The sequence below is a fragment of the Rhagoletis zephyria genome, unplaced genomic scaffold (genome assembly GCF_001687245.7).
Source record: "Rhagoletis zephyria isolate East Lansing unplaced genomic scaffold, Rhagoletis_zephyria_1.1 Rzeph_scaffold_00049, whole genome shotgun sequence".
Taxonomy (NCBI): Eukaryota; Metazoa; Arthropoda; class Insecta; order Diptera; family Tephritidae; genus Rhagoletis; species Rhagoletis zephyria.
Window position 1 is genome coordinate 129,527 of NW_016157133.1, and position 24,211 is coordinate 153,737.

The 24,211-nt window shown below is 38.0% G+C and overlaps 2 protein-coding genes across 17 annotated transcripts in view; both read left to right on the plus strand.

Annotated features, from left to right (window-relative positions):
- The window catches only part of Mhcl (Myosin heavy chain-like), a 186,185-nt gene that overhangs the window by 112,005 nt on the left and 49,969 nt on the right, over positions 1 to 24,211 (plus strand). For all 16 annotated transcript variants that reach the window (XM_017622697.1, XM_017622689.1, XM_017622715.1 and 13 more), the window contains 2 exons: positions 21,624 to 21,758; positions 23,826 to 24,053. In XM_017622697.1, the coding sequence (XP_017478186.1) occupies positions 21,624 to 21,758; positions 23,826 to 24,053 (363 nt within the window). The remainder of the gene's footprint in view (positions 1 to 21,623; positions 21,759 to 23,825; positions 24,054 to 24,211) is intronic.
- Positions 1,397 to 5,408, plus strand: LOC108368069 (putative GPI-anchored protein PB15E9.01c). Its single transcript, XM_017622825.1, has one exon. The coding sequence runs from the start codon at positions 1,580 to 1,582 to the stop codon at positions 4,670 to 4,672; it is 3,093 nt and encodes a 1,030-aa protein (XP_017478314.1). The 5' UTR covers positions 1,397 to 1,579; the 3' UTR covers positions 4,673 to 5,408.

Genomic DNA, 24,211 nt, shown 5'->3' on the forward strand with positions numbered 1-24,211 from the left:
TTTCGTTTCGAACGACTGCATTTTGACGCTGCGGGTCTCGTGTTCGATTCAAACCAAGCTTTGATAAGACGACATGTTGCACTACGGATTCCATACGAATTATGTATCTTGTATGCTTGCACTTAAGCGACGGACATACCATTTTCATTTTCTACACAACCATGCAATCAACATTTCACACTTTTACTACGCATCGTTCGTCAACAGCTCAGCTGTGCGTTGTGCTTGGCTTGCGTGCATAGATAGCGCGCTCGGGCGCGGCAATGCGCGTGTTCAAACCATCCGCCTGTGTGTGTGTGTGCGCCGCGCGCAATTGCCGACATACGTGTGGTCGCGCGCAGATACGAACGAGCGACACTGACAACGTCACTCTTACCGATAGCTGCTGGCTGATATGAGGCGCATCGACAATTATTGCTGCCACTTGCTGGGGCTTGTGGCTGGTGCTGTTGCTGGTGCTGCTGCGAGTTGCTTCTGTGGTGGCTTGAACGACCATGCTGGCGAGGAAAGTGCTAAAGACTACGATGACTGCACGTTGACGACGATAATGACAATTAGTTACCGACAACGATAATGACGGCCGCAACCGCAACAGCAGTCGGCGCTTCGTTAGTTTAGTGAAATTTTTTTTTGCCTTTCGATTGATGTTTGCTCGTTGCGCGTTTGTTGCTCGGGTAGGCTGGTTGGCAGCGCAGTGAATGCCCCAATCGTCTATGTTCCCTAACGAAGAAATTTAGTTGCGCGCAGAACGCGAACGAAAACGAACCACAGCGGTATGAACGCGGACTAACTGCAGAGAGAAACAAAAAAAAATAATAATAAACGAAATAAAGTTAAGTGAAAAAGAAAATAGGAACAAGTTGCGCGAATGCATGAAGCATGCACTTCATACGTTGATTAATGCAGATGGATTTTTAATGGCTCTGAACAGCAGCGACAGCAGTGGCAGTCAATAGCCAACAGAGGCGCCAGCTCGACAAGTGCATTAAGCTGATGCCACATAAAACTTTTGCTTCGCTTTACGTGACAGATTCGCTTTGACAGATAAGATGAATTGTATGAAAATGCACAAAGCATGCCACATAAATCGTTGAAGCTGCAGCGCGAAGCGAAAAGATGGCCAACTCCCATCTTTTTGCGCGCTTTGACAATCAGCCGGTTTAATATTTATATTTTGTTTCGTCCAAATTCCAAGTCCAAATAAAACTTAATTACATTGCTGATAATTTTAAAGCAAAATATATAAAATCCACTGCAACTTTTACCGAGTAAAACAGCGGTACAAAATTGCTTTCTTGGCGTTCATTGTGGCATACCTTTTGCGTCTGGCGCTTTGCTGGCAAAGTTATAAATGTCACGCAAAGCTACAAAGTTTTATCTGGCATCAGCTTAAGTGACTTGAGTGAAAAAGCGAAAAATAAAAGTAAAAGTGTTGCGCGCGCGCCCGCGAAGGAACTGTAAATGAAAAGCATGCGCCAATAAACGCAATTTCAGACTTGAACTAAAATACTTTCGTGTAATTTGTTGTTTCGAAATTAACGCGTAATACGCTTCCACCAATACGCACGTGAAAAACAATATGGATAAAACACATCCGGAAAGGGCATCGGTTAGCCCCATTTCTCCAGGTTCGCCCACCGCTTCGCATGTATCCTCCAGCGCCTCAATTAGCAGCGCTCACAAGACGCATGGCGTACAAAAGTTTTGCTCAAAAATCCGCCACAAAATCGAGGATAATATTGCACCCCGCCTCACCGGTAAACTCTACAAATCCCACAAGCATTCAATATCAATGAACTCACTCAGTATTGCCGAGTCGACCAGCGGCAAATACACCGCCATCGGTAAGCAGTCCACTTTGCCTACGCTGCCCGCAAAGAAGGGACAAGAAGTGGGCGCCGCGACGTCGCCGATGTCTAACGCACAGCGTCGCATCACCGGCATGTTGAAGCATCAGCGTCAGCGCATTAGCAAATCTACAAAAACGCTTAGCAAGCGTGAAATATCTGCGCCGATAGGCAAAGTTGCGACTAATTCCGGTATTATTTGTCCGGCTTTAGAGGGTAAAGGTGGTTGCGTTGATGGCGCCGCCATTGCACAGGCATCATCCGCGACATCTATGTCGCCTTCCACGCCCTATGAAAGTGGCACTTATGTGGATAGCGATGAGGAATATCAACTGAGCTTGAGTTTGACCAAACAGTCACTGGAAGATGAAATTTTCGAGGAGCTTGAGAAAGCCGCGCATGATGAGTCGGCACTGAATGCGGTGTTAAAAAATTTTGATCGTCTGCTCACCGATTACAATGGTGACCCAGTGGTGGGTGAAGTAAACCAGACAACACCGCATGTGGAATGCGATGTAGCTGTTGTGGAGGCGGCAGCCGCAGCGCAGTTAGAGCTACTGGCCTTAGAGCCGCCGATTGCATTCGCCGATAGTGAGATCGAGCGGCAGGAAGAGAGTAAGGATGAAGAGAAGATAGACGGAGCTAATCGGTCAAGAGAAGACGTGAACTGCGAACTTCGTAAAACAAGTTTAGACACAACAGAAACATTTTTGGAGTCGGTCGAGCCCACTTTAGAGCCCAACATTGTTTCGACTACTGCGGTGACTCCGCAAGAAGTGCTTAAATCGCAATCCGCGACAGCATTGGTGCAAAAATTCGCTGAGTTACAAGATAATCCAGCAGATGCGGTAGCGGCTATTCGTGCGACTAACAACCACCCAATTTCCATAGTTGACAACGAAAACTCATCGACAGTAACAACGGCGGCCACTAGCAACGCAGCTAGCCCAAGCAGCGCCGCTATAACCGCTACCGAATCTACTACAGATCACATGATACCGCCAGTGCGTCCCAAGCGCTTGGAGAAATCTAAGTCTTCGCTGGCCATACCCAGACGCAATGTTTACCAATCACCGGATACGCCTACGCTACGCAACATACGCTATGCTTTAGCTACGCGCGCACGCTGCAAATCAGTTTGGGAATTGACACCCAACTCCGCAGCGGTTGCGGCAAATAGTAAAATACCAATTTTTAAAGCGTTGCCATTACAAAAACGTAGCAATAGCTTCTGCAGCACTTCCTTGACGGAAGTGGTTGGCAAGGAGAAGCTGCCAAGTCGTAACAATTCAACGGTAGCTGTGAAACCCAATGGCGTGGGAATGAACGGAACACCGTCTGGAAGGAAAGATATTGTCGCCGTGCCGAATAGTCAACGCCGCCAACTGACAAAGGAAGCACGTTCTGCCTCAGCGCTATCGTTAGCCGGCAACAAGTCACGTTCGCGTTCTGTTTCAACAACGCGCACTCAAGCGCACACGCCTTCAACCACTCTTATACAGCAACAACAAACCCAGACCGCGGCTGGCCAACGTGGCAAACGCAAGTCGCTGCCTAGCGAAAAACTAACGCGCACCAACTCACGCCTACAAATGGAGAGAACCAAATCTTCAATCGGCTTTAATTCAGGCGCACACGCTACAATATCTCCACGGCGTACGCCCTCCAGCACCAGTTTGAGCGGCAGTCCATGTAGCGGAAGTGTTTCGCGTGCCACCATGGCGTTGAATTCAGTAGGCGCGCGTAAGCTACAGCGTAGTCGCGATGAACTACTCGACAAGTGCTTGGAGAAGGGACAGGAGATTTTGCGCAAAGTGGAATCAATTAACACGGAAGGTGGCATGCGTAAGACAACAATGGCGAGTAGCAAGGCAGGGGTAGCGGCAGTGACTGCTTCATCGCAATCCAAACGTGCTGGTGCGGCGACAGTGACAGCGCCGAACGCACGTACGAAAGTGAAAACAGTAGGCGCTGGCAATACACCGCAGGCAGCTGGTAAATTAACGAAAGATGCGTGCAGCAACGGTACTTTGCGAGGTACGCGCGTTTCCAATGCCACCACCTCCACCGCCGCCGCTTCCCCAGCCATGGGCGCTGTCACGGCCACAAAACAGTTGAAATATGCGAATGAGGAGAAAGTGCCACAGCCACAGCTGGAGTTCTGCAAAATAATACCACCCGTATTGGGTGAGACATCCGATAAGCACATCGAGTTGCTGGTTAATGTGGTACAGGCAAAATTGACTGCGCCGCCCAGTGAAGGCAAAACAACTGGCGGCGGCGGCGGCGGCGACAACGGCGACACTACACAACAGCTGTCACAACACCAAGCAACAACAAACAGTGGCAAAGAACAGTATGCGACACCTTCATATGAGCCGCTACAATCTGCAGCCCACGCTGAAAAGCTTGGCGAAGCTCAGGTTGATGAGCGCAAACATAACAACAACAACGAATCTGACTCAGATGACTCAGGCCACATATCGAATGAGAATGATACGACCATTCATACGCTATCCACATCCACGACGTCCAGTGTAAGTCTTTGCGAATCAGATCTGATCGAGGAGGAAAAGGTAGAAACAGCAGCTGCGACAACAGCCTACAAGGCAGCGTCGGGCAAATCAACGAAAATTTCCGAACTCTTGGAGAAGTTCGAAAAGCAATCGTTAGCCGCCGAACAGTGCGGTAGCATCCCACGAAGCACACCCACTAAAGTCTGTACTGCGACACGCGTCGCACAACTCGAGGCCGTACAATGCATACAAACACAGGTGGAGTTCTATCCGACCTACAGTAAAGAGGTAACTATTAGGTTGCTTTAGAGCGCCGCAATTTCCGAAGTACTCGTACATACATGAGTGCTTTAAACCTGAACGCAAAGTATAACTAAAACGAACGAAGCGCTAAAATATTCGAGTAATAAATAAATAAACATCCAACCTTCTGCAGAACCATACTTCAACCGGTAGCCATCTCCTTAATTTCTCTGGTGAAATTGGTGCATTTTAATGTTAATATTAATTATATATACAAATGTATGCTTATTAAATCATTTATCAAATATAAGTATCTACCTATCCTCTCTGGGACTCTACTCTGTATTGCGATTCATAGTGCCAAGCTTTCGAATCCGAATGAGTGGCTTTTCGAATCGCAGTATAGAGTAGGCCCCATGGTTTTGGCTCTATAAAAGTCCAAATCCTGTAGTTTTTGCATTTATTGATTTTTTTTTTTACCTATTACCTTTTAACTTTTTATATCTACCCTTGCTTACTATATAGTATATAGGTCAATCCAGGTTAAATCGACCATTTTCGGTTTGCATGAAATTTGATCAGAACTTTTGTTCTGTCATATAACGAAGTTCTGTCAAAGGAAAAAATAAAATTTCTTTTTTCGATAGTTATGCAAAATTTAAAATTTACAATTTTGCAAATTAATTTTTTTAATACCACAAACACTATCGATCTTTAGTGATATTTAGGACAATAAAGAAAAATATATGAAAAAATTCGAAAAATAAAAAAATATCAGAATTTTGAAATTAAAAAAATTTAAATTAAGGCAAAAACATACAGTGGCGGTCAAAAGAGGATGAATGGTGTGTAGTTTTTAATATTTAAAATGTTTTTTTAGGCTAAAGTTTTTTTATGTTTATTTTATAAAAATATGGTTTATGCTTTAACAAATTGAGCTTGAAAACCATTGTAAATATTAGAAACTAAACACCATTCATCCACTTTTGAGCGCCACTGTATGTACACAAATTTTTGGCAAACTTTTTTTTTTTATACAATACCTCGAACTGATGTAACATATCCTGAAATGTTCAAGACGTTTTTGAAGATTCGATGTTTTTAATTTTTTATTTTATCTTTACAAACTCTAAATAAAGTTATGATAAAAAATGTTTATTTAATTTAAATAAATTATTAATGTTGAATTCGCAATATTTTTTTTTTAAGTTAATAAATTCATATTTAAAACAAAACACCTTGACAATTTCAGGATATTTTCAGATTGTTTAGATAGTGGTATTGTGTAAAACAATTGAGCCAAAAATTTATAAAATTTTTTGTTTGTTTTTAACATTTTTTCGGATTTAAAAATTCTGTAATTTTTTTTCCGAATTTTTTTAATATATTTTTTATAGCCCCAAATATCACCTTTAAAACAGGGCCAGAACTATTGTGTTAACTCTTTTAGTTTTTAACAAATTGTGAAATTTATAACTTTGCATAACTTAGGAAAAAACCGTGTATATTTTTTGTTATATGACACAAGAAAATTTTTGCCCGAAATTCATCCAAAAATCAAAAAAGGTCGATTCTAGCCATTATATCTTATTCGTATTTTATATTATACATTTACTTTATAAGTAACCTGTCACAAATTATTATTGTGCTTTATTCATATATATTATACAGTTTTTAATTGCTTTAATAAAATGTTTAAATTTCATAAAATATAAACTGTAAATTGTTTTCTTTCCACCACTATGTATGTAGTTGCATTTTCTTTTTGTTTTCCCCATCTTTCTTTGAGATTTTTATTGGTATTACTCGTAGTATGCAGTAAGTATGTATGTATGTAGTTCCTCTGGAATTTGTTCGATGGTTATTAGTTAACAGTCTGGATTCCTATTTGTAATTATTCCTCCCCTGGTGGTTTTATTACTTAAAAAAAAAAATCTCTTGATTTTCTTTATAAATCCATTTTTTTGTTCTTTTTAAGTGATAGAAAAAATTTTGTTCCAAATTTTTGTAAACTACCTACTTAAGCTAAATATCTTATACTGTGACTTCTCAGAGTTATGTTATAAAAATCGTCAAAAATATTGCCATTAGTGGCGTAGCATGAAGGCCTACTGGCGGAAGCTACTTGTTTCTTTCCCTTTCCTATTAATTGAGTCACCGAGTATGTTTTATATAGCATAGAAAATTGAGAATGTTCGCTAAAGTCACGTTGCCTAACTGCGCATCTCCACAGGCAAAAATTATTGCCTACCATTTTTATTGCCTTTTATAAATTTTATCAGAGGCAATATTTGTATGTGGGCATTTTTTATCTTGATAAAATCGATTGTGAGATGGCTTCTAACAAGTATTTTGCCTGCATTTAATAACTTAAAAAATTTAGAAAGTATGCTATTTTACATCCAAGTACATAATAACTAATATTTCAATAGAAAACAGCTCATTTTTTCCTCTTGTATTAAAATGAAGATGTAGCTGTCAAGCTACCAAATTGCCGGCAATATTTATCAGGATATAAGCTTTGCTTGATTTTTGCTTATCGTTAGCAATATTGTCTCCATAGGCAATATATTGCTGTTAACATTATCAAGATACATAAAAACGTTTGCTTATGGAGACGCCGTGTAAGTAATCTAAAAAGTACTTGTTGCAGTAGTGGGAGCGCCCCTGCGTTCCCATCAGGCAGTGTCCAATGATTACCCCAACTGAGAGTAGAGCGTAGCCCTGCCGAGCGAGGGCTATGGACCTTTTTACATAAATTTTGGTCAAATTGCCTGCTGGTGTGGCAGGTGGTTTCCACCCGACCACCTGGTATTTACATCCTCCATGAGTTTCGCCCTTACTCGCTGTTTGCAGGAGGTTAGAGATATACCCGCATCTTGAGCAGAATTGACTTCTAATATTTCCGTCCCTAGCCTTGGCAGCTCGTCGGCTATGCAGTTGCCAGGCATCATGTCTCTGTGCCCAGGGACCTATACAATAGTCAAGAAGCATTTTAATGCCAGCAGGTTGAGAATCCGTCTGTATTCTATGGCGAATTTGGACGTTGTCCCATTAAATTTGAGAGATTTAATAGCAGCTTGGCTCGGACGGTGCTTGTGAGCAGAACGGGCTCCCTTATAGCATTAAGCTCTGCTTGAAAAACGCCACATTAGTCCGGTAAGCGGAAACTGTGGTTTAGCACGAGTAAATCTCGCCACGCGCTCTTTGGTTAGGCTTGAAATCATCGGTATATATGTATAGCCGACGACCCTCGGCTTAAGTCTGTTGGACTTTCGCATTCGTTTCTCTCTGGGAATTTACTATATAAACAGAATACAGGAGGATCCACCGGTCGAAAATTTAAAATTATTTCCAGAGATTTGGTGGCCAGCACTGCCATGCTGAGCATGGAATCCGCGTTCTGTACTCGTTCTGCTTTGGCTCCAGGCGATGTCTGGTTTACCGCAAGCCCCATACGGTCACCCCGTAGAAGAATGGGTCTTATCTTGGATCAGTGTCGGTCAATTTAGCTTACGTATAAACGCAGTAATAGGCGTTGTATTGCTAATAGAGACCATCGTTTCATCATCTGCGGTATTCGTAAAATTTTCTTCCCTGCCAAAACATAAAAACAAACCGTTGCTTGCCCCAACTAACAGTACGGCATTGTGTTTGAATTTGGACCTACCCTAACCATGTGCATACATACAGTGACTCAAACAGGTGGCCATGTGTTTTTTTTTTAAATATTCGTAATTTTATTGACTTGAATCTTTTTTGTTATTTTTCAATAAAAACACCGTCCCAGCTTTAACCAAAACCGTATAAACCACAGCTTCAAACTTTATACAAAATTCAGGAAAATTGAACAAATTTTCATCAAAATTTGAACTTGATTTTTGAAAATTGTTTTTGGAGACTGCCTTTGCGGTTTTTTAATAACAAGTGCAATGCACAAAAACGGGTTGATTTTTTTTTTAATTTTATTGCGAACGGTCTCCGCATTTAATTTCATAAGAAATTCATGCTTATATGAATTCATGCTTATATAACTGTCATTAGACTGCATTCTCAAAAATGATTTAAAAGTTGAAATTTTGATGAAAATTTGTTGATTTTTACTAAATTTTTTATAAAGTTAGAATCTGTGATTTCTTTGGATTTGATTAAAGTTTGGACAATATTTTTATAGAAAAATAACAACAAAAACTAACTCGAAAAGCATTATGAATATTTAAAAAACCGACACGTGGTCAATTCTTTAAGTCACTGTATATATGTATGTAGGTGAGTGATTGCTACATACAGCTAAAAATTCCACAAACTATACGTGCCCAAAACGATGAGTACAAATGCATGCATACCTACTAGGGTGCTCCGTAAAAATATCAATATCACGGGGTACCCACTTACTTTGTTCTACGTACAAAGTGAAGATAACCCCAAAAATTTCGATTTTCCAAAACAAAAAAAACAAAAAAATTGGGGTCGTTACCAAAGTTCCAAAAAAATTTTTTATTAAAAAATGGCAAATATTCTAAAAAATTTTTACTTTGACCAGCTATGACTCAGCGAGTTTAAGAATTTATATGAATCAATTCCAATGCATTTAGTTATACCCGGTCAAAGCCGAAATTTTTAAAATATGTTGCCATTTAAAAAAATTTTTGTCAAACCCTGCTAGCGACCCCAAAAAATTTGTTTAAAACTTTGAAATTTTCCTGGATGTCTATCTTGTATGCACACAAAAAATAAAGGGGTTCCCCTTACGAAATGTAGATGTTAATATTTTAAGTACCACCCTAATAGCTACATGCAATAGCTAACTGCGATATGACAAATTGTATGGTGAGTCGCTTAAAATGCACAACAAACACCAAAAATGAATTTGTTTGACCTAATCGTATACTTTTACTGCCAAATTTCGACATAAATAGGCGTCCATTGGTATGTGGGTGGAGTAAACAACAAACATATTTAGCAATCAAACACGGACGGTCAGTGGGATGCACGCACGGGCAATGGGTCTACATAAAATAGAAAAAAGTAGGTATTTATGAACTGTTGTCATTTGTACAGCTATTGGGCCGCATTGTTTTAGTAGCGCGCGCCTTTTTCAATGACCGCTGTGACCGTTTATATGTTTTAAATAATTTTTTTTTCTTAACACTTTTTTATTTCTACTTTCTTTACGCGCATGCGCTTAATGCTTTAAGCACAGGTGTGCGTCTTTTGCGTGTTGTGTGACTTGTGCCGCGTAATGCCGTTGATTTGCCTGCCTTGGCTGTACTGCGCTTAAGTGGATTACGAAGTAATTGAATTATTTTTGCTATTAATGCAAAGCGAAAAAAAGAAGATTTTATGAAAAAAGTAACTTTCATTTAATTGTATGCAACTTTTCATATCTTTATTAAGCTGCCGCTGTCGTTGCTTGCTATGCGCGCGTGCTATGCTTGGCAGTGTAGACTTGCCGAGATATTGACAATGTACTGACAAACATACATTTTTATGCACATGAGTTCATATATCGAACGTGATGTGCATTGTTATTAATTAACATATTCACTATAGTTTTCACCTGAATATGTATTAGATAGTAATAAACGCTATCATATAGATATTTTCTACAGCGATTTGCAGTCTGTAATTTGTTTCGTGCTTTTTTTATAACCGAGCGCACCACAGTGGTTCGGATCGCAAATCTAGCTGGACGAAACTATTTAAACAAATACTCGTTGATGGATCTTTACACCACTTTTTACCAAGGGGATTTTTGAGTCGCTGATTACATATCTAAAGTCATTTACCAAAAATTCAAAATGGCGGATCCAATATGGCGGACGAAAATTTAAAAAAATCGGTAGATTTCTATGTAACTGGGTATGTGGGGATTTTCTGGGTTGCTGATTACGAATCTAAAGTCATTTACTTAATTTACTTCGGAACGAGCATTTTCATCAGATATTTCTTTCAATTTACTAATCAGATAATCACGGACACCTTGTTGTCTTTTAGAAGTTTCAGCAACACCAAATGTCATACAACTCACTTCTTAAGATTTTATTTACCATGACTAAAATTTAAGATCACAGCAAGAAAACAGCGCTTAAAGATTTGCATGCCTGTTGTATAATTTTTTAATTTCAGAGAGCAGAAAATTCGCGAGGTACTATTTTTTTAACTCTTATATAACCAAAGGTTTTATAACTCCAAGTATTTGTCTGTTTTAAAGTCAATTGTTTGTTTATAAAGTCAATTTGCAATTATGCAAATATCTGCGAGTGCAATTAGCAATCTTTTAAGTTAAATTTCAGCTTTTAAAATAGAGTTCTCAAATAGGCGGCGTTGACTTACCTTTTTTTGTTTTTTTTTCATATGTTAATGCTTTAATAAATGCAATTTCTATTTGAATGTATTGTCAGGAATGTATTCCAAGTACTATTAAGTATTTTAAAAACAAAAAAATTTTGACTTTCGTCCAGCTAGATCTGATATCCTAACCACTGTGCGCACTTGCTCACAAAGGTTTGTCTTAGAGAATCGAGACAGATATAGAATATTCACAATGAAGAAGGGAATCGCTGTCTATCTGTGCGTCCGTCCGCCTGTCCATGCACGTGGTTATTATTATTATTACTATTGGAGACAGAGCCCTTCGAAATTAAGATCCTATTGTGCCCCTTAATGGTTTTATTGTGTGGTATTAAGTCAGTAACCGATAGCAATTTTAGTATTGAGCGCTCTGTTATTATATGGTATCCAATTGCCTTTTGGAGTTTCGGTATCCGTCCTGCTCTATATAAATGCTAGATTACTACAGTCGCGATTTCTGTGAGCTTCCTCCTTCTTTTGTTTGGCCAAGGTTAATAGTTTTTTCTTTGCTATGCCATAGAAGGACTCTTGGCCGTTGAAAAGGGTATAGCAAGTTTATCGGCCATCTCATTTCCTTCAATACGCATGTATCCCGGAACCCAGAGAATCCAAATTCGATTGGCCATAGTAAAAGTATTGTTCGGCTTATGGTGCCCTAATAAGCTTACCAGCTCTGATGTTACCTGATAAGATCTAAGGACTTTAACAGCTGCTTGGGGGGTGTCAATCAAACTTGCAATGTTCTGGTATTATTTAGAGAACCTTATTTCTTGGAATTATGCTTTAATGTTTGCCCTGTTTGTTGGATTTAATTTATAGCCCTTCTTTCAGTGTTGAATGGCAGCCAATCTTAAACCTCTCCAACTGATATCCTTTTCACTTAATCAATATCTCTAAACTAGTCAGAATCATGGAATTGATAAAGGGAGGTCCAAATCCTTGAGTTCATTCAAACCCGGGCCACTGACCCCAAACACCAAATATGGCGCTTCTCCCAGGTTTGATTCGCATAGTAAAGGACCACTGAGGAGAAGCTTAAGCTACACTTCAATACTAATTGCGCAATTCCACATCTCGCCCCTCAAATAACCCAAGGCGGAAATACTCCTTGCAAGCATGCGTTTTAGTCTGAAGGCTCGCCAGAAAAGCATTTTAGCTTTCTTGATTTCGTTCTTAGAAATTCCTCGTCCTACTTTGTGAGGCTCTCAATCACAGGGTAGCTTAGTCCTGCAGGCCATTAAAAAATTGGACCAATAGTAGGACCAATATTTACGTATGGGGCGGTGGCTTGAGCTTCCAGGAAGCAGTCCCTTACCGAGATTCAGCACCAGGCGTGTGTTTTCCTTACGGGGACAATGCATACATGTCCGCCGGCAGTGCTGGAGATATTGCTTGAACTTGAGCCATTGCTTCTATCAGTTGAACAAACTGCAAAGCGGCAGTAAGGCGACCTGGAGTGCCTATATCATGAAGAGATATGTCCAGGCGAGCATACTAAGTTGGTATACAGAAGGCTCTAAAACTCCCGAGGGGATAGAAGCAGGTGTTTATGGCCCTATACTGAAGCTCTCGGTGCCCCTGGGAACCTTCCCCAGCATCTTTCAAGCGGAAGTCAAATGCCATCAGCTTGTGTGCTGAGATTAACCTTCGAAGGAAGTATCGAAGCGATAGCATCCTAATTTTAAGCGATACCCAGGCGGTACTCAATGCTCTCTCATCCTTAGAGATCAAATGCTCGTAGGTGCTGGAGTGTGCAGAGAGGTTTAATGCCCTCGCTGAGAACAATACCATCCAAGTTCTATAGGTACGAGGCAGATGGCAGTCGAAGGTAATGGGGAAGCGGACCAGCTTTCCTGACTGGCCGCTGCCTCGAACCCGATAGGACCGGAGTCTTTTCTTTCTGGGGAAGGGAAAGACCAGGCTAAGTGAGGGAACTGTATTGGCCTTATACCAGGGGACTTCGCCAATCCAAAAGCTTAATGGCAGGGTACAATTTGAAAAGGTACAGGATACTCATAGGCAGGTATTTTGACGGTCCATAGTAGGCTAAGAGGTCACTTGTATAATTTAGGAGTCTGGTCTAGTGACCTACATATGTCGCTGCCAAGGATAGTCCATTATACCTCCTTGTGGAGTGTGAGGCCGTTGCACGTAGCAGGGCCAAAAGAGGAGCACATACACACTCTATCCGCGGAATTTATTCTGAAATTTCTAGAGTCTCTAGGGCTACTTGAGGTGTTGTACTGAGCTGAGAGCACAATAGACGCATTGGTAGCGCAGAGCTCTAAGCTCCTCTAACCAAAGGTTTTATGATTCAAATAATAGCCATCATTTCTAAGCCCTGGAAAAACTTGTATAAGCTTACACATATATTGTCCACACTTGTATTCAAAGTGACAAGTTCAGTTTGATCGCGCATTTGACATCGTCCACCCCACGATCGGCTGCTCTGTTTTCATTTCAGAAACATTGTCATGAACATACATACATACTCATACCCTCCTCATGAGCATCTATTGTCTCGTCACGTTTTAATTCATTGCCATCGATGCCACACTCGAAAGTCCTTCCCCTACTCATTAGACACAGAGATTTCGAGATATCTTCACAGATAGAAGCTCAACCTTGCACTAACTCTGCAGCTGTTTGCCAAACAAAAAGGGGGGAAAAATACTAAATGTGGCACGTTGCGTTTATAGTTTATAGTACTTACTTCTGTATGCACACACACTTACATACATATGTATGTACCGACTTAATGCATTAAAGTACGTGACATGTTTGCAATTTGATTTTACAATTTTTTTGCGTTGATTCTGCTGTCGACTGGTAAAGTAGTCATCATTGCACTCCCTTCACATCCACTGCCAATTTTACATATATACTTTTATTCAAAACTTTATTTCTCTCCCCTTGTGATTCCCTTTGCACTTTGATCCCTTGCCTTTATTAAGTTTCTTCGCTACAGGTGTTCAAATTGGTTTTAGTCGTAATTTTCGCTTTTGTTTCTAAATATTTTTTATGTTTTTATGATTTCCCTCTTATGTTTTGTTACTGTATCGTTTTATGGGGGCATATTGTCTTTGCGAATTTGTAGCCTGTCTTATGTCGTTTGTAAGAAAACTTCCCGCTTTTGTTATAACATGCGTGTTGTGAGTAGTTGGAGCGTGTGAACAGCTTGTATGCATTGAAAAAAATAGTTGTACACTAATGTTCACTCCTTTTTAAGTTAACACAGGCTCCACAATTTTTACCAGGTATATGAAATGAATGGTTAGCTGCGGTTTATTTTTAGCTGAAGTTATTAGAAAGTTTTTAAGTGTCAACCTAGTGCGATCGCTAGCCAAAGCTGGTGGCCCTGATGTATCTAAAGCGTCCGTATTATATAAATTTTTTTATTCCGGTGGTTGTTAGTGACACTCCTCTTGTCAAGCAAGTAGTCCAGATTAGTCCCTGTTTTATCATCGGTTCAACTCCCAATAAGGTCTCTAAAGCTCGGTAAGGTGAAGCGTTGATCTTGAGGCCTAAAGGTAAATTTGGTCGCGATCAAACAGGAAAAAGACGGAAGGCCCTCTCAAACAGAACAGCTCAGTAGGTAGACTTCTTTGTGGCGTCATTTCAGGACACTTTGCTATTGCACCGATGCTCCAACGATGGAAAATGGCAATGACTTCTCCCTGTAGATGTTGTCTATGTAAATGTGCAGCCCTACGGTCAAAGTGACTCAAATACCTAGGGCTACACTTCTTCACCAGTTTCGCAGAGATATGTCATGTTACACTCAATGAATTGGGCATATACAGCTATGTCTCTATGTATGTGAAAGTATTGAGCTATTGAGCTCTTTATACACGTACACACTCTCCTAACCTCATATCTGATCATCATTTTCAAATTTATCTCCATATTTGAATTTTTCTTAAGCTTGAAAGTTTAACGCTTGGTTTCAAAATATTCTTCTGTGTTTTTTTTTTTGGTTTCATAAATTACAATAAATACAATTCAAAATAAAGAGAAAAACTGTTAAATGTATAGTTCAATTGCTCATTTGAAACATCTTGTAAATGAACCACAAAAATAAGCAGGCAATTCATCGATCCAATGAACGTACGAGCAAGCGACCGCAAAGCTCAGCCGGTACTAAAAAAGGTGTTCGCACGAGGCGATTTTGCGTTCAACTTTTGCGTTCAACTCACGCAGGGTTGCACGGAAAAAAAGTTGAATGGTTAAATGTTGGCTGGCGACCAACTTTGTTGAAAGCGATTAGTTGAAAGGCCGGTCAACCAAAAGTAGAATGCAAAGTTGGACAATGAAAACGCCTTTTTATGGCGAATATTTTGATATTTTTCTATATTTTGATATTTTTAGCCATTCAATTTTTTTTTTTCGTGCAACCCTGCGTGAGTTGAACGCAAAAGTTGCCTGAAAAATCGCCTCGTGCGAAAGCCCTCTAAGAAATTTAAGCGAATTTATGAAGATGCGGCGATGGCATTAACACAAATAAGGATGCGGCAGTCAAGCAAAACTGACTACAAATACAAAAATTGATTTCTTTATACAAAACTAAAAACATATGTACATATGTATTTATGTACCCGCTTATTTATTTTTCCGCTTGATGGCATCTTAAAGACAATTGTGTAATCTTAATAGCAAAGAGCTTAGGTAGGCATCAGTTTTAGCGCATCGATCGGTCATATAAGCGCAGTATTAAATACATGCCTATGTATGTCTGTATTTTTCTGCTGATAGTCTATATATGTATTTTTTTTATAGTGGCAAGCTATTATAGCTGATACCACACATAAATAGGTAGCTATTATTCATGCGAGCAATAAAATGAATGCAGGCAGGCAGTCAGTCCGGGTGCAACGACGGCGCAGGGCAGTTTTATTAAAAACCAATTTCCCTTTTCTGCTGCTGCTACCATAAAATCACAGCCACTGCCCGCATTCGCGCTGCATTGTTTTGCATTAATTGACGCTTGTGTCTATTGCTGCTGGCTGCCGGCTGAATGAATGTCATTACCCTGGGCGGTGTAATCGGAAACCAGTTCGTGGCTTAATAAGTGCATAAAAAGCGGAGCGCTTAAGTTTTATAGAGCCTCCTCCACCGCCCTCTTTCACAGCCAGTGCCTTCCGTTGAAGCGCTACACTCTTGATTGTATTTAGATGAGCACTTTTTTTATGCGAAACCTATAATAAATTTATTTCTATGTACTTCACCACATTAATTTCCCTTTTCATTTCTATTTTGATTTACGTTCGCTTTTAGTACGCGTAGCTACTCAGACATTTACGGTCCTTTACGCGTTGGCGACGGCGAGTACCGCAGACGATGGAACGATGAGCTGTATGAGCTTTACAACGACATAGACATAGTGCAGCGAATTAAAATACAGCGGCTCCGCTGGCTTGGCCATGTCGTTCGAATGGACACCGACGCTCCAGCTCTGAAAGTATTCAACTCGGAACCCGCTGGTGGTAGCAGAGGAAGAGGGAGGCCCCCACTGCGATGGAAAGATCAGGTGGAGAAGGACTTGGCTTCACTTGGCGTTTCCAATTGGCGTCAGTTGGCACAGAGGAGAAACGACTGGCGTGCTTTGCTGAACTCGGCCAAAATCGCTTAGGCGGTTACAGCGCCAAAAAAGAAGAAGAAGAAGAAACTCAGACATACATACTACTACAAGGAGGGCTTTGTTTGTTGGGCTGAACTTTTGCCTGCAGTTTTTACAGATTTTATTGTCATTCATTGCGGATTTGAATTGTTGATTTTGATAAGCAGGCGGCGGCCTTAGTTAATTGTGGGTTGATGGCTTTGAAATGGGCTAACTATTTATTACTCGTATGCAGCACTGGCGGCAGTATTGCCCAGCTAGGGTTTATAGTTCATTCGCATTTCAGCCAGCGGGAGAGACGTTTTTAAAAATAGCGACTAATAAAAAAGGTTAGGAATTTCTTAAGTAAGGCATTAAGGTAGAATAAAGATTAAGGATAGATCAGAAGTATCGTACGAAAAAACCGATCAATACCAGACCGGTTTTTTTTTTAATGTTATGTTATGGGGTCGCTAAACACGAATCACGTGTGGATTTTTTCCTAACCTCAAAAAGCTGATGGACTTTATGTGGCAGGCAAAATGTTGTAAAAATTTATGAATTTAACTTAATCTTGGTAGGTAGGGGTTTTGGGGTCACTGATTACGAATATGAAGTCAGATTTTCAAAATCCAAATTGAAGGTACCAATATGGCGGTTTAATATAAAAAAAATTTATTTCAAAAGAATCAAAAATCATCGATTTTCTTTAACGAATTTAAAATCATTGGGTTTTTTTTAATTATTCTTTTATTACGATTTTAGAAATCTGGCTTTGAATTCGTAATCAGGAACCTCGAAAACATGCAAAGCCATCAAATTTTATAACCACTAAACTTATTTTAATTTGACCACCATATTGGATCGGAATTTTAAATTTTGAAAATCTGATACCACATTTCCCGCTGATTAAGTACCGCCGCCGAAGAAGTTGGCGGATTTCAGCGAGCCCGAAAGAAGAACTGGTACGATGAGGAGTGTCAGGAACAATACTATACTTAAATATTGCGCAATACTCAGAGCTACCATTGTGATTTTTTTAAATTTTTTTTTGAGATGGCATATTTTCAAAAACTAATTTCTTTTAATAAAAAAATTATTATGTGAAAAATTTTTCAAGAAAAAAAATTTTGGAAATATTTCTTTTCATAGAGAATTTTCTTGTGTGTAATTGGGATTTTTTTCAAATTTCTCTAGATATTTGGAAAACTATTCAATCGATTTGTTTTTGTTTTTGTTTTTTAAAAATGTATTAATCAAACTCAAATTTCGTATTTATTTATTATTTATGTTTATGCATCAACCCTTAAAAATTGAAACAAATCTAACACATGAAGTGTGAACTCCGTCCGTTTTGGTATGGAACGCCCCATATACATATACATATATAAGTATCCGCACTTATTTACATAAAAACATTTTTAATGTGTACGACTTCTCGCCTCTTTTGCGCTGTCTTTGATGATAAATGCGGATTTGTCGTTAAACCAATTGCAAGCGAACATTCATACATATGTATTTACGACCATAAATATTTTTTTATTAATTCGCAAGTATTTTAATTACTACATTGTTTTGCTTTCCATTTAATTTTTTGTTTGAATTTCCGCTTGCTTTGATTCGTTTTTATGCTTTTTGATTGGCATTTGAGTGCTGCGCAGACCGTTTGACTGACTGATGCGTTATGTGTTGACCATTTAGCCTCACCAATCGATCAATTACAGCCAACTTTCTCATGCCACTTGTGGTCGCTGTGCCATCAGCATACATATATATGTATATGTATGTGTGTATGTACATATAAGTATATATGTATTAACTATACTATATGCGGCATGTGCCCAATTTTTTTTCTTGTCTAAGTTAACCCGCTCATCAACTTGCATCACGTAATGTTAGCTACGTTACACACCCTTTTTTATTTATTTAAATTTTATACACATTTAATTATGCTGTTGAATGTTGTGTTTATTTTTTTCATTTAACTTGGTGGTTGTTACATCACGATTGCCCTACACCTCCTCCTCCGCTCTGTATCTTGTTTTTTCTTAAGTTCACATTTACTACATTGAGTCTCTGTTCATTGAAAAACGAGAAGAAAAATTTTTTTGTTTATCTTTCGTGCCACCGCCACCTGTGTTATTTTGGTTTTTGTCTCTTCCGTTTGTTTATTTACTTGTTTACTATTTTTAATGTTGGGGCAAGCCAATGATCTGTGCACCTGATTACGTCTTAACTGATCAGTGAACACGCTGGCCTAGACACTAAAAAAGCATGTTGTCCCACTTAAGCAGGGCAGGAGCAGGTCCACTGCAGAGATCGTTAAAGGAATTTTCTAGTTCAAAAGCACCTGTGAGTCACGGTTTTCTTTTTTCCCTGAAGATTTTCTTAATAAGACTATTATGGGCTTCTACAAAATTTAAATTATTTAAAAAAAATATATATTATTATATTTTTAAATATAGTTCACACTGTATCAAAAATTACATAAATAGAAGTTTCAAACTTTTTGCAAAATTTAGAAAAATTCATAAAATTTTCTGTTCAAGCTTTTTAACCAATATTTTTAGGAAAATTCCGGGTATGAAGTCTAATAGTTTATTTAATTTTAGTATAATAAAGTGCAGTTTTGGAGTACTTTTGGTGGTTTTTTGAGTTTTTTATTCGATGCGATGCGCAGTTTTCCCATACAAAAAACATTTGTTACATGGAAAGACTAGAAAAGGCCGTTAGCAAAAAAAAATTCTAAAATCACTGAGAACTTTGTGCCACTTCAAACTTCAAATGGGCTATTAAGCTGCATACACGAAATTTTCATAAAAAAAGTTTAAAATTTTGTAGATTTTTTCTAACTTTTGTTCAAAGTTTGAAACTTAAAAAATTCTACCAATTTTTTTTTTTAAGTCGTGGTAAGGTTTGCATGGCCACAAGTTTATAATTTGTTCCAAGACTCAATGTCTCTCTCTACACTTACTAGGCGCTCAAAGCTTTGAAAAGCTTCTACAGAGGGATAGTACAGTTTATGCTTTTAAAAGCTCTGTGAAATTTAGTTACGGATAACACAAAAATAAAAGCTCTCTACAATGAATGAATTATAAGCAGGGGCGGATCCTGCGGGGGGGGGAGGCTTTTGGGGGTTAAACTACGTGTCAGTTAGTGACGGACCCACGGGGGGTGTTTTAATACATAGACGCCATATTATACATATGTACATATACAAAAATTAGAAAATGACCAGTAGCCGGATTCCAACATGTGCTATCGCTAATTTTGATCGCCAAAAATCTCCAAAGGAAAAGCAGGCATCCCTAACAACACGCATCATCTAGTCACATTCCCCCATACTGCCAGATTTGGCTTATTACACATTGCATATGTTACTCTTCCATGCCACCCTTACTAAAGCGCACCTTGCTTATACAACTTAATCCAGTTAAGATTTGCAACTCAGGGTCAATCTGTTGTGTTGGGGATTAAATCCCAAAAGTAAAAGTTTTAACATTTGGTCACACATTAATTAATTATAGTAATAGGTATTAAGAAAATAGCTAAAGAATCTTTTTTCTCCTGAAAATTTTATTTATAATCCTATAACTCGAGTCTTCATATCGCACACTTTCTTCAAAGGTGCATTAATTCAATATAAACTTTACCTTATCAATTTAATTGAATACAATTTTTTGAACAGGTGGCATCCCTCCTAAAAAATATTTTCGGCAGTAAGCTTTGTCAAACTTCTTTAGTTTGATACCCATATTGAATTTTTTTATTTATTTTATCAAATTAAAATTAAAATTTTCAAACAGGTGGCAACCTTACACAAATATTTTCGGCTCTAAGCCATCTTAAGCCTCTTTCGACAGCCACATTACAATATTTACTCTTTCTTATTAATTTACTTAAACTGCTATTTTCCAACAGGTGACAACGCTCTAATTATTATTTTGCTGTAATTTAAGTTAGACGTCTAGCAATGCGTTGGTGAAAAGTGCATTCAATTCCATGCATTACTTTTCTAGCGATTCGCGTACAAACATACAGATAGACAGAGAGACAGTCATACAAAAATACTAAAAATTATTGATTTGGGTTCTGTTGCTCTAATAAAGACCTCCATGTTAATTTTTTTTAATATCTATAATGTACAGACATCGGCCTGTTACCATTTTATTATAAATATGTATGTATAGATTGGCTTAAAACATATGTAGTTCTTGACTTAAGAGGCCTGTGTTAAAATTTACGATTAGAATACGATTTTTAATTAAACTTTTCAAACAGAAGCAAAGATTAAGGAGTTAAAGTACATAAAAAATTGCTTCCTAAATTTTACTACAGGTATCTTATGCCAAGAGTTACACTCCAAAAAAAATTGTGTAGATTTCCTAGCTAAAAGTCAGGTTACTGATTTCCTACCTTAGAGTTCGCGAAATTACATGTTCGATTATTCAACAAAGATTTTTACACACGAAAATGTGTAAACGAGAAAAATACCTATTTATCGTGTAAATTTACCAAAAAATTAAAAAAAAATTACAAAGATATACTCGATTTATAGTCGCATTTTTAAACAGATTTTTTAGAGTGTATGTTCGCAGCCGTTTTTTACATTATTTCCTATTTGGAACATTAGAGGTATTCTTCACTTATGTACATTAGGTGGATTTTAGTTTTACAAAAAGAAAACTGCAGTTAGCTATATGGGGACCAAAAACAAAACTTTTAGCATTCCCGAAAAGAGTGTTTGAAACAAATATTTGTTCTTTTTTCGACTTATGTATCCGCATATGCATAAAACAATACTCGTTCGAATCTACTAACCATGGTCAGATAATTAAAAAAAGTAGAAACTTTTTAATCTTCATATGGTATCTCGACGCCCAAATTCCTTTGATACAATTTCTTGATATTTTTATTGCATTACCGCATAGTTGCTAAAACCACTTCGAATGATTTACAGATAAATTACTGATATGCATTCACTCATACATTTTGTACCTAATATTTCCACCTTTCATGTGCCGACGCTTTTTTTTTAACTTTATTTATTTTTTCTTTGCATTACAGATTTTATTCCGTTCTGGTGTTTTGAGTGAATTGGAAGCGAAACGTGATGAGCTGCTGTCGGATCGCATCATACAATTGCAGGCGTATTGCCGCGGCTATTTGGCACGTAAACAGGTGGCGCGCCGACGCGTACAGGTGGGTGTGAACGCGATAATGGAATTCTTTGTAATTTTTTTTACTTAGAAAAAAAGCTACAATGTTTATGATTTGAGTTACAAAAAAAATCAAGTATAATTTGAGCTTAGTATTCCATTATTTTTGTAGCTTGAAACGCACTTTCCAAGTGCTGTTAATTTTCGCGAAGAAATGCATATATGTTTATTAGGGTACATCACTCACCACAACAAAAAAAAAAAAAAAAAAAATCGGTACTGTTTTGCCATCGGAATTATGAAATTTTTTGTATTTAAAGGCTTGCGCCAAAATATTTCAGAAAAATATTAAGATTTGAGAAATATCTCCGAAAATCTCATTTTTATTCCGTTAATAAAATGTTGAACTATCTTTAAGTAGACCTTTTAAGCTTTAAATTTTCTATCATTTGATGTGATTTTGAAAAAAATAAATATTAATTAGTTTTATATATGTGACCTGGTCTACGAAAAGGGAGCTTACGTGCGAAAACTAGTTTTCTGTGAAAAAGCTGTTAAAAGTAAGCAACTCGTTTCGTCAGTTTCTCATTATCTCGTTAATTGTTCTCCGCGCCGGACGTCCAGTAAGTGTTGTTGTTGGTCGGAATATTATTATAGTTCATCGTGTAAATAAATTATATTTTGTCGTATTTTTACTCTTCTTTCTCTACATTTTTAGTACACTTCTAAGCAAGTTAGGATTTTCTGCTTTTCACCACGTGAAAAAGCATCTCATCTTCCATCCGAATCAACGATCTTTTGACACCTAAGCCCCCTTTCCGTAGACCAGGTCACATATATAAAAAAAAATAAATTTTCGAAAGTCTTGAAATCGGCCCATCTCAATATTTTTCTGAAACATTTTGGAGAAGGTATTTAAATAAAAGAAATTTCATAATTTCGGCGGAAAATCCTCGACTTATTTTAGTGTAATGAGTAATTCTGTCATGAGAGCTGCAAATTGATTCAAGAAATTTCAATAGAAGTAAGTAAATTTCTGTTTTAATTTCATGAGCGGTTTTATGCGATTTTTTATATTTCTTGAGGGCTGGTTTGCAATGCTTAAATGTAAAAGGGCTATCAACAATTTCTTTTGAACGAATTTTTATGTAGTTATTTGTTGTCACTTTTCTTCACAGGTATTTGTTTTTAATTATGTATAACTATGTAAATCGCTTATGCGCCCTTTTGCCATTTTTTTTACCTTTTCCCCGTCTCTTAACGTTGTTGTCGAGCTGTTGTAATTGAAATACGTAGCACGTTGTAAGTTGTTGCAATTGATTTGCTGGCGATAGACGTGCTTGTATGCGACATTAATACAAACATTCATACAGTGGTGGCCACATAATTATGGACACTAATTCGCTACAAGTTTTTACCATTTATTTTGAATGAATTAAAAACAAACAAAATAATTTATACCACAACGTAAACCATGTAACTCAAAGTTTGGGGCATTATTAAAACTTGCACAATATTAGACTGAAATTTAATGGGCTACAAAACCGCCAACCTAATTTCGAAAGTATGAAATTTTGGTGACCATTTTCTGAAATTTGGCGAATCTTTATAAATCCTGTGCAAAGCTTGAAACTTTGAGTTACTACTTGGTACATTTTAGTGTCCCTTATTATGTGGCCACCACTGTATGTATGTACCTTGCTATTTTCAGCATAGGCAGACGCTTGTGCAACAGCAACAGCCTTAATGCGAAAAAAATCAAACTGGATACGATTCAACACTTCAAGAGTTGTCAGCCTGTAATGAATATGTTGCTGACACATTGTCATAAACTTATACATATGTACATACCGCTGTACAAAAATCTGAAATTGTCATCATTTACATTTCCTGTTTTATGAAATTTTTAGTGCCATTTTTTCTTGCCATTTATCGGTTTTCAATGCTTAATTTTTTACTACCAATCCATCTGAAATACATACAAATGTACATAGGTAGTATGTAAGCCTCTTTACTGTTTATTTTTATTGTAATGCAAGCTATTTTTTTATTATTAACTCTCATAACTCTAACTCTAATCAATGTTTTTTTGTTTTGTCAATCGTCACAGGAGTTGGCCGTTCGTTGTATTCAACGCAATGTTAAAGCATTTCTTACGGTCCGCGATTGGCCCTGGTGGCGCCTTTTGGTGCGTGTAACACCTCTCCTAAATGTCCATCGTACCGAGGAGCAGCTAAAGTCGGCGAACGAAGAATTGGCAATGCTGCGTGCCAAGTTGGAGAAAATCGAAAACGATCGCAACGAATTGAAGACTGAAAATCAGAAATTGGAAGCGAAGGTGAGTTGAGAAAGCTATAAATGTTTTTTTTTTTTTTTAATGCAAGTACAGTACACTCAGAATAAAGGTAGCTAAAAATGTTTTTCTCCACACATGATTTGGCAACTACTATAACCGTATAATTTAATTATAACCAAATCGTGTGTTGACATAAATTG

Excerpts from the sequence above, each read along its gene's own strand:
- LOC108368069 (XM_017622825.1), top strand. The coding sequence starts at position 1,580 with ATGGATAAAACACATCCGGAAAGGGCATCGGTTAGCCCCATTTCTCCA.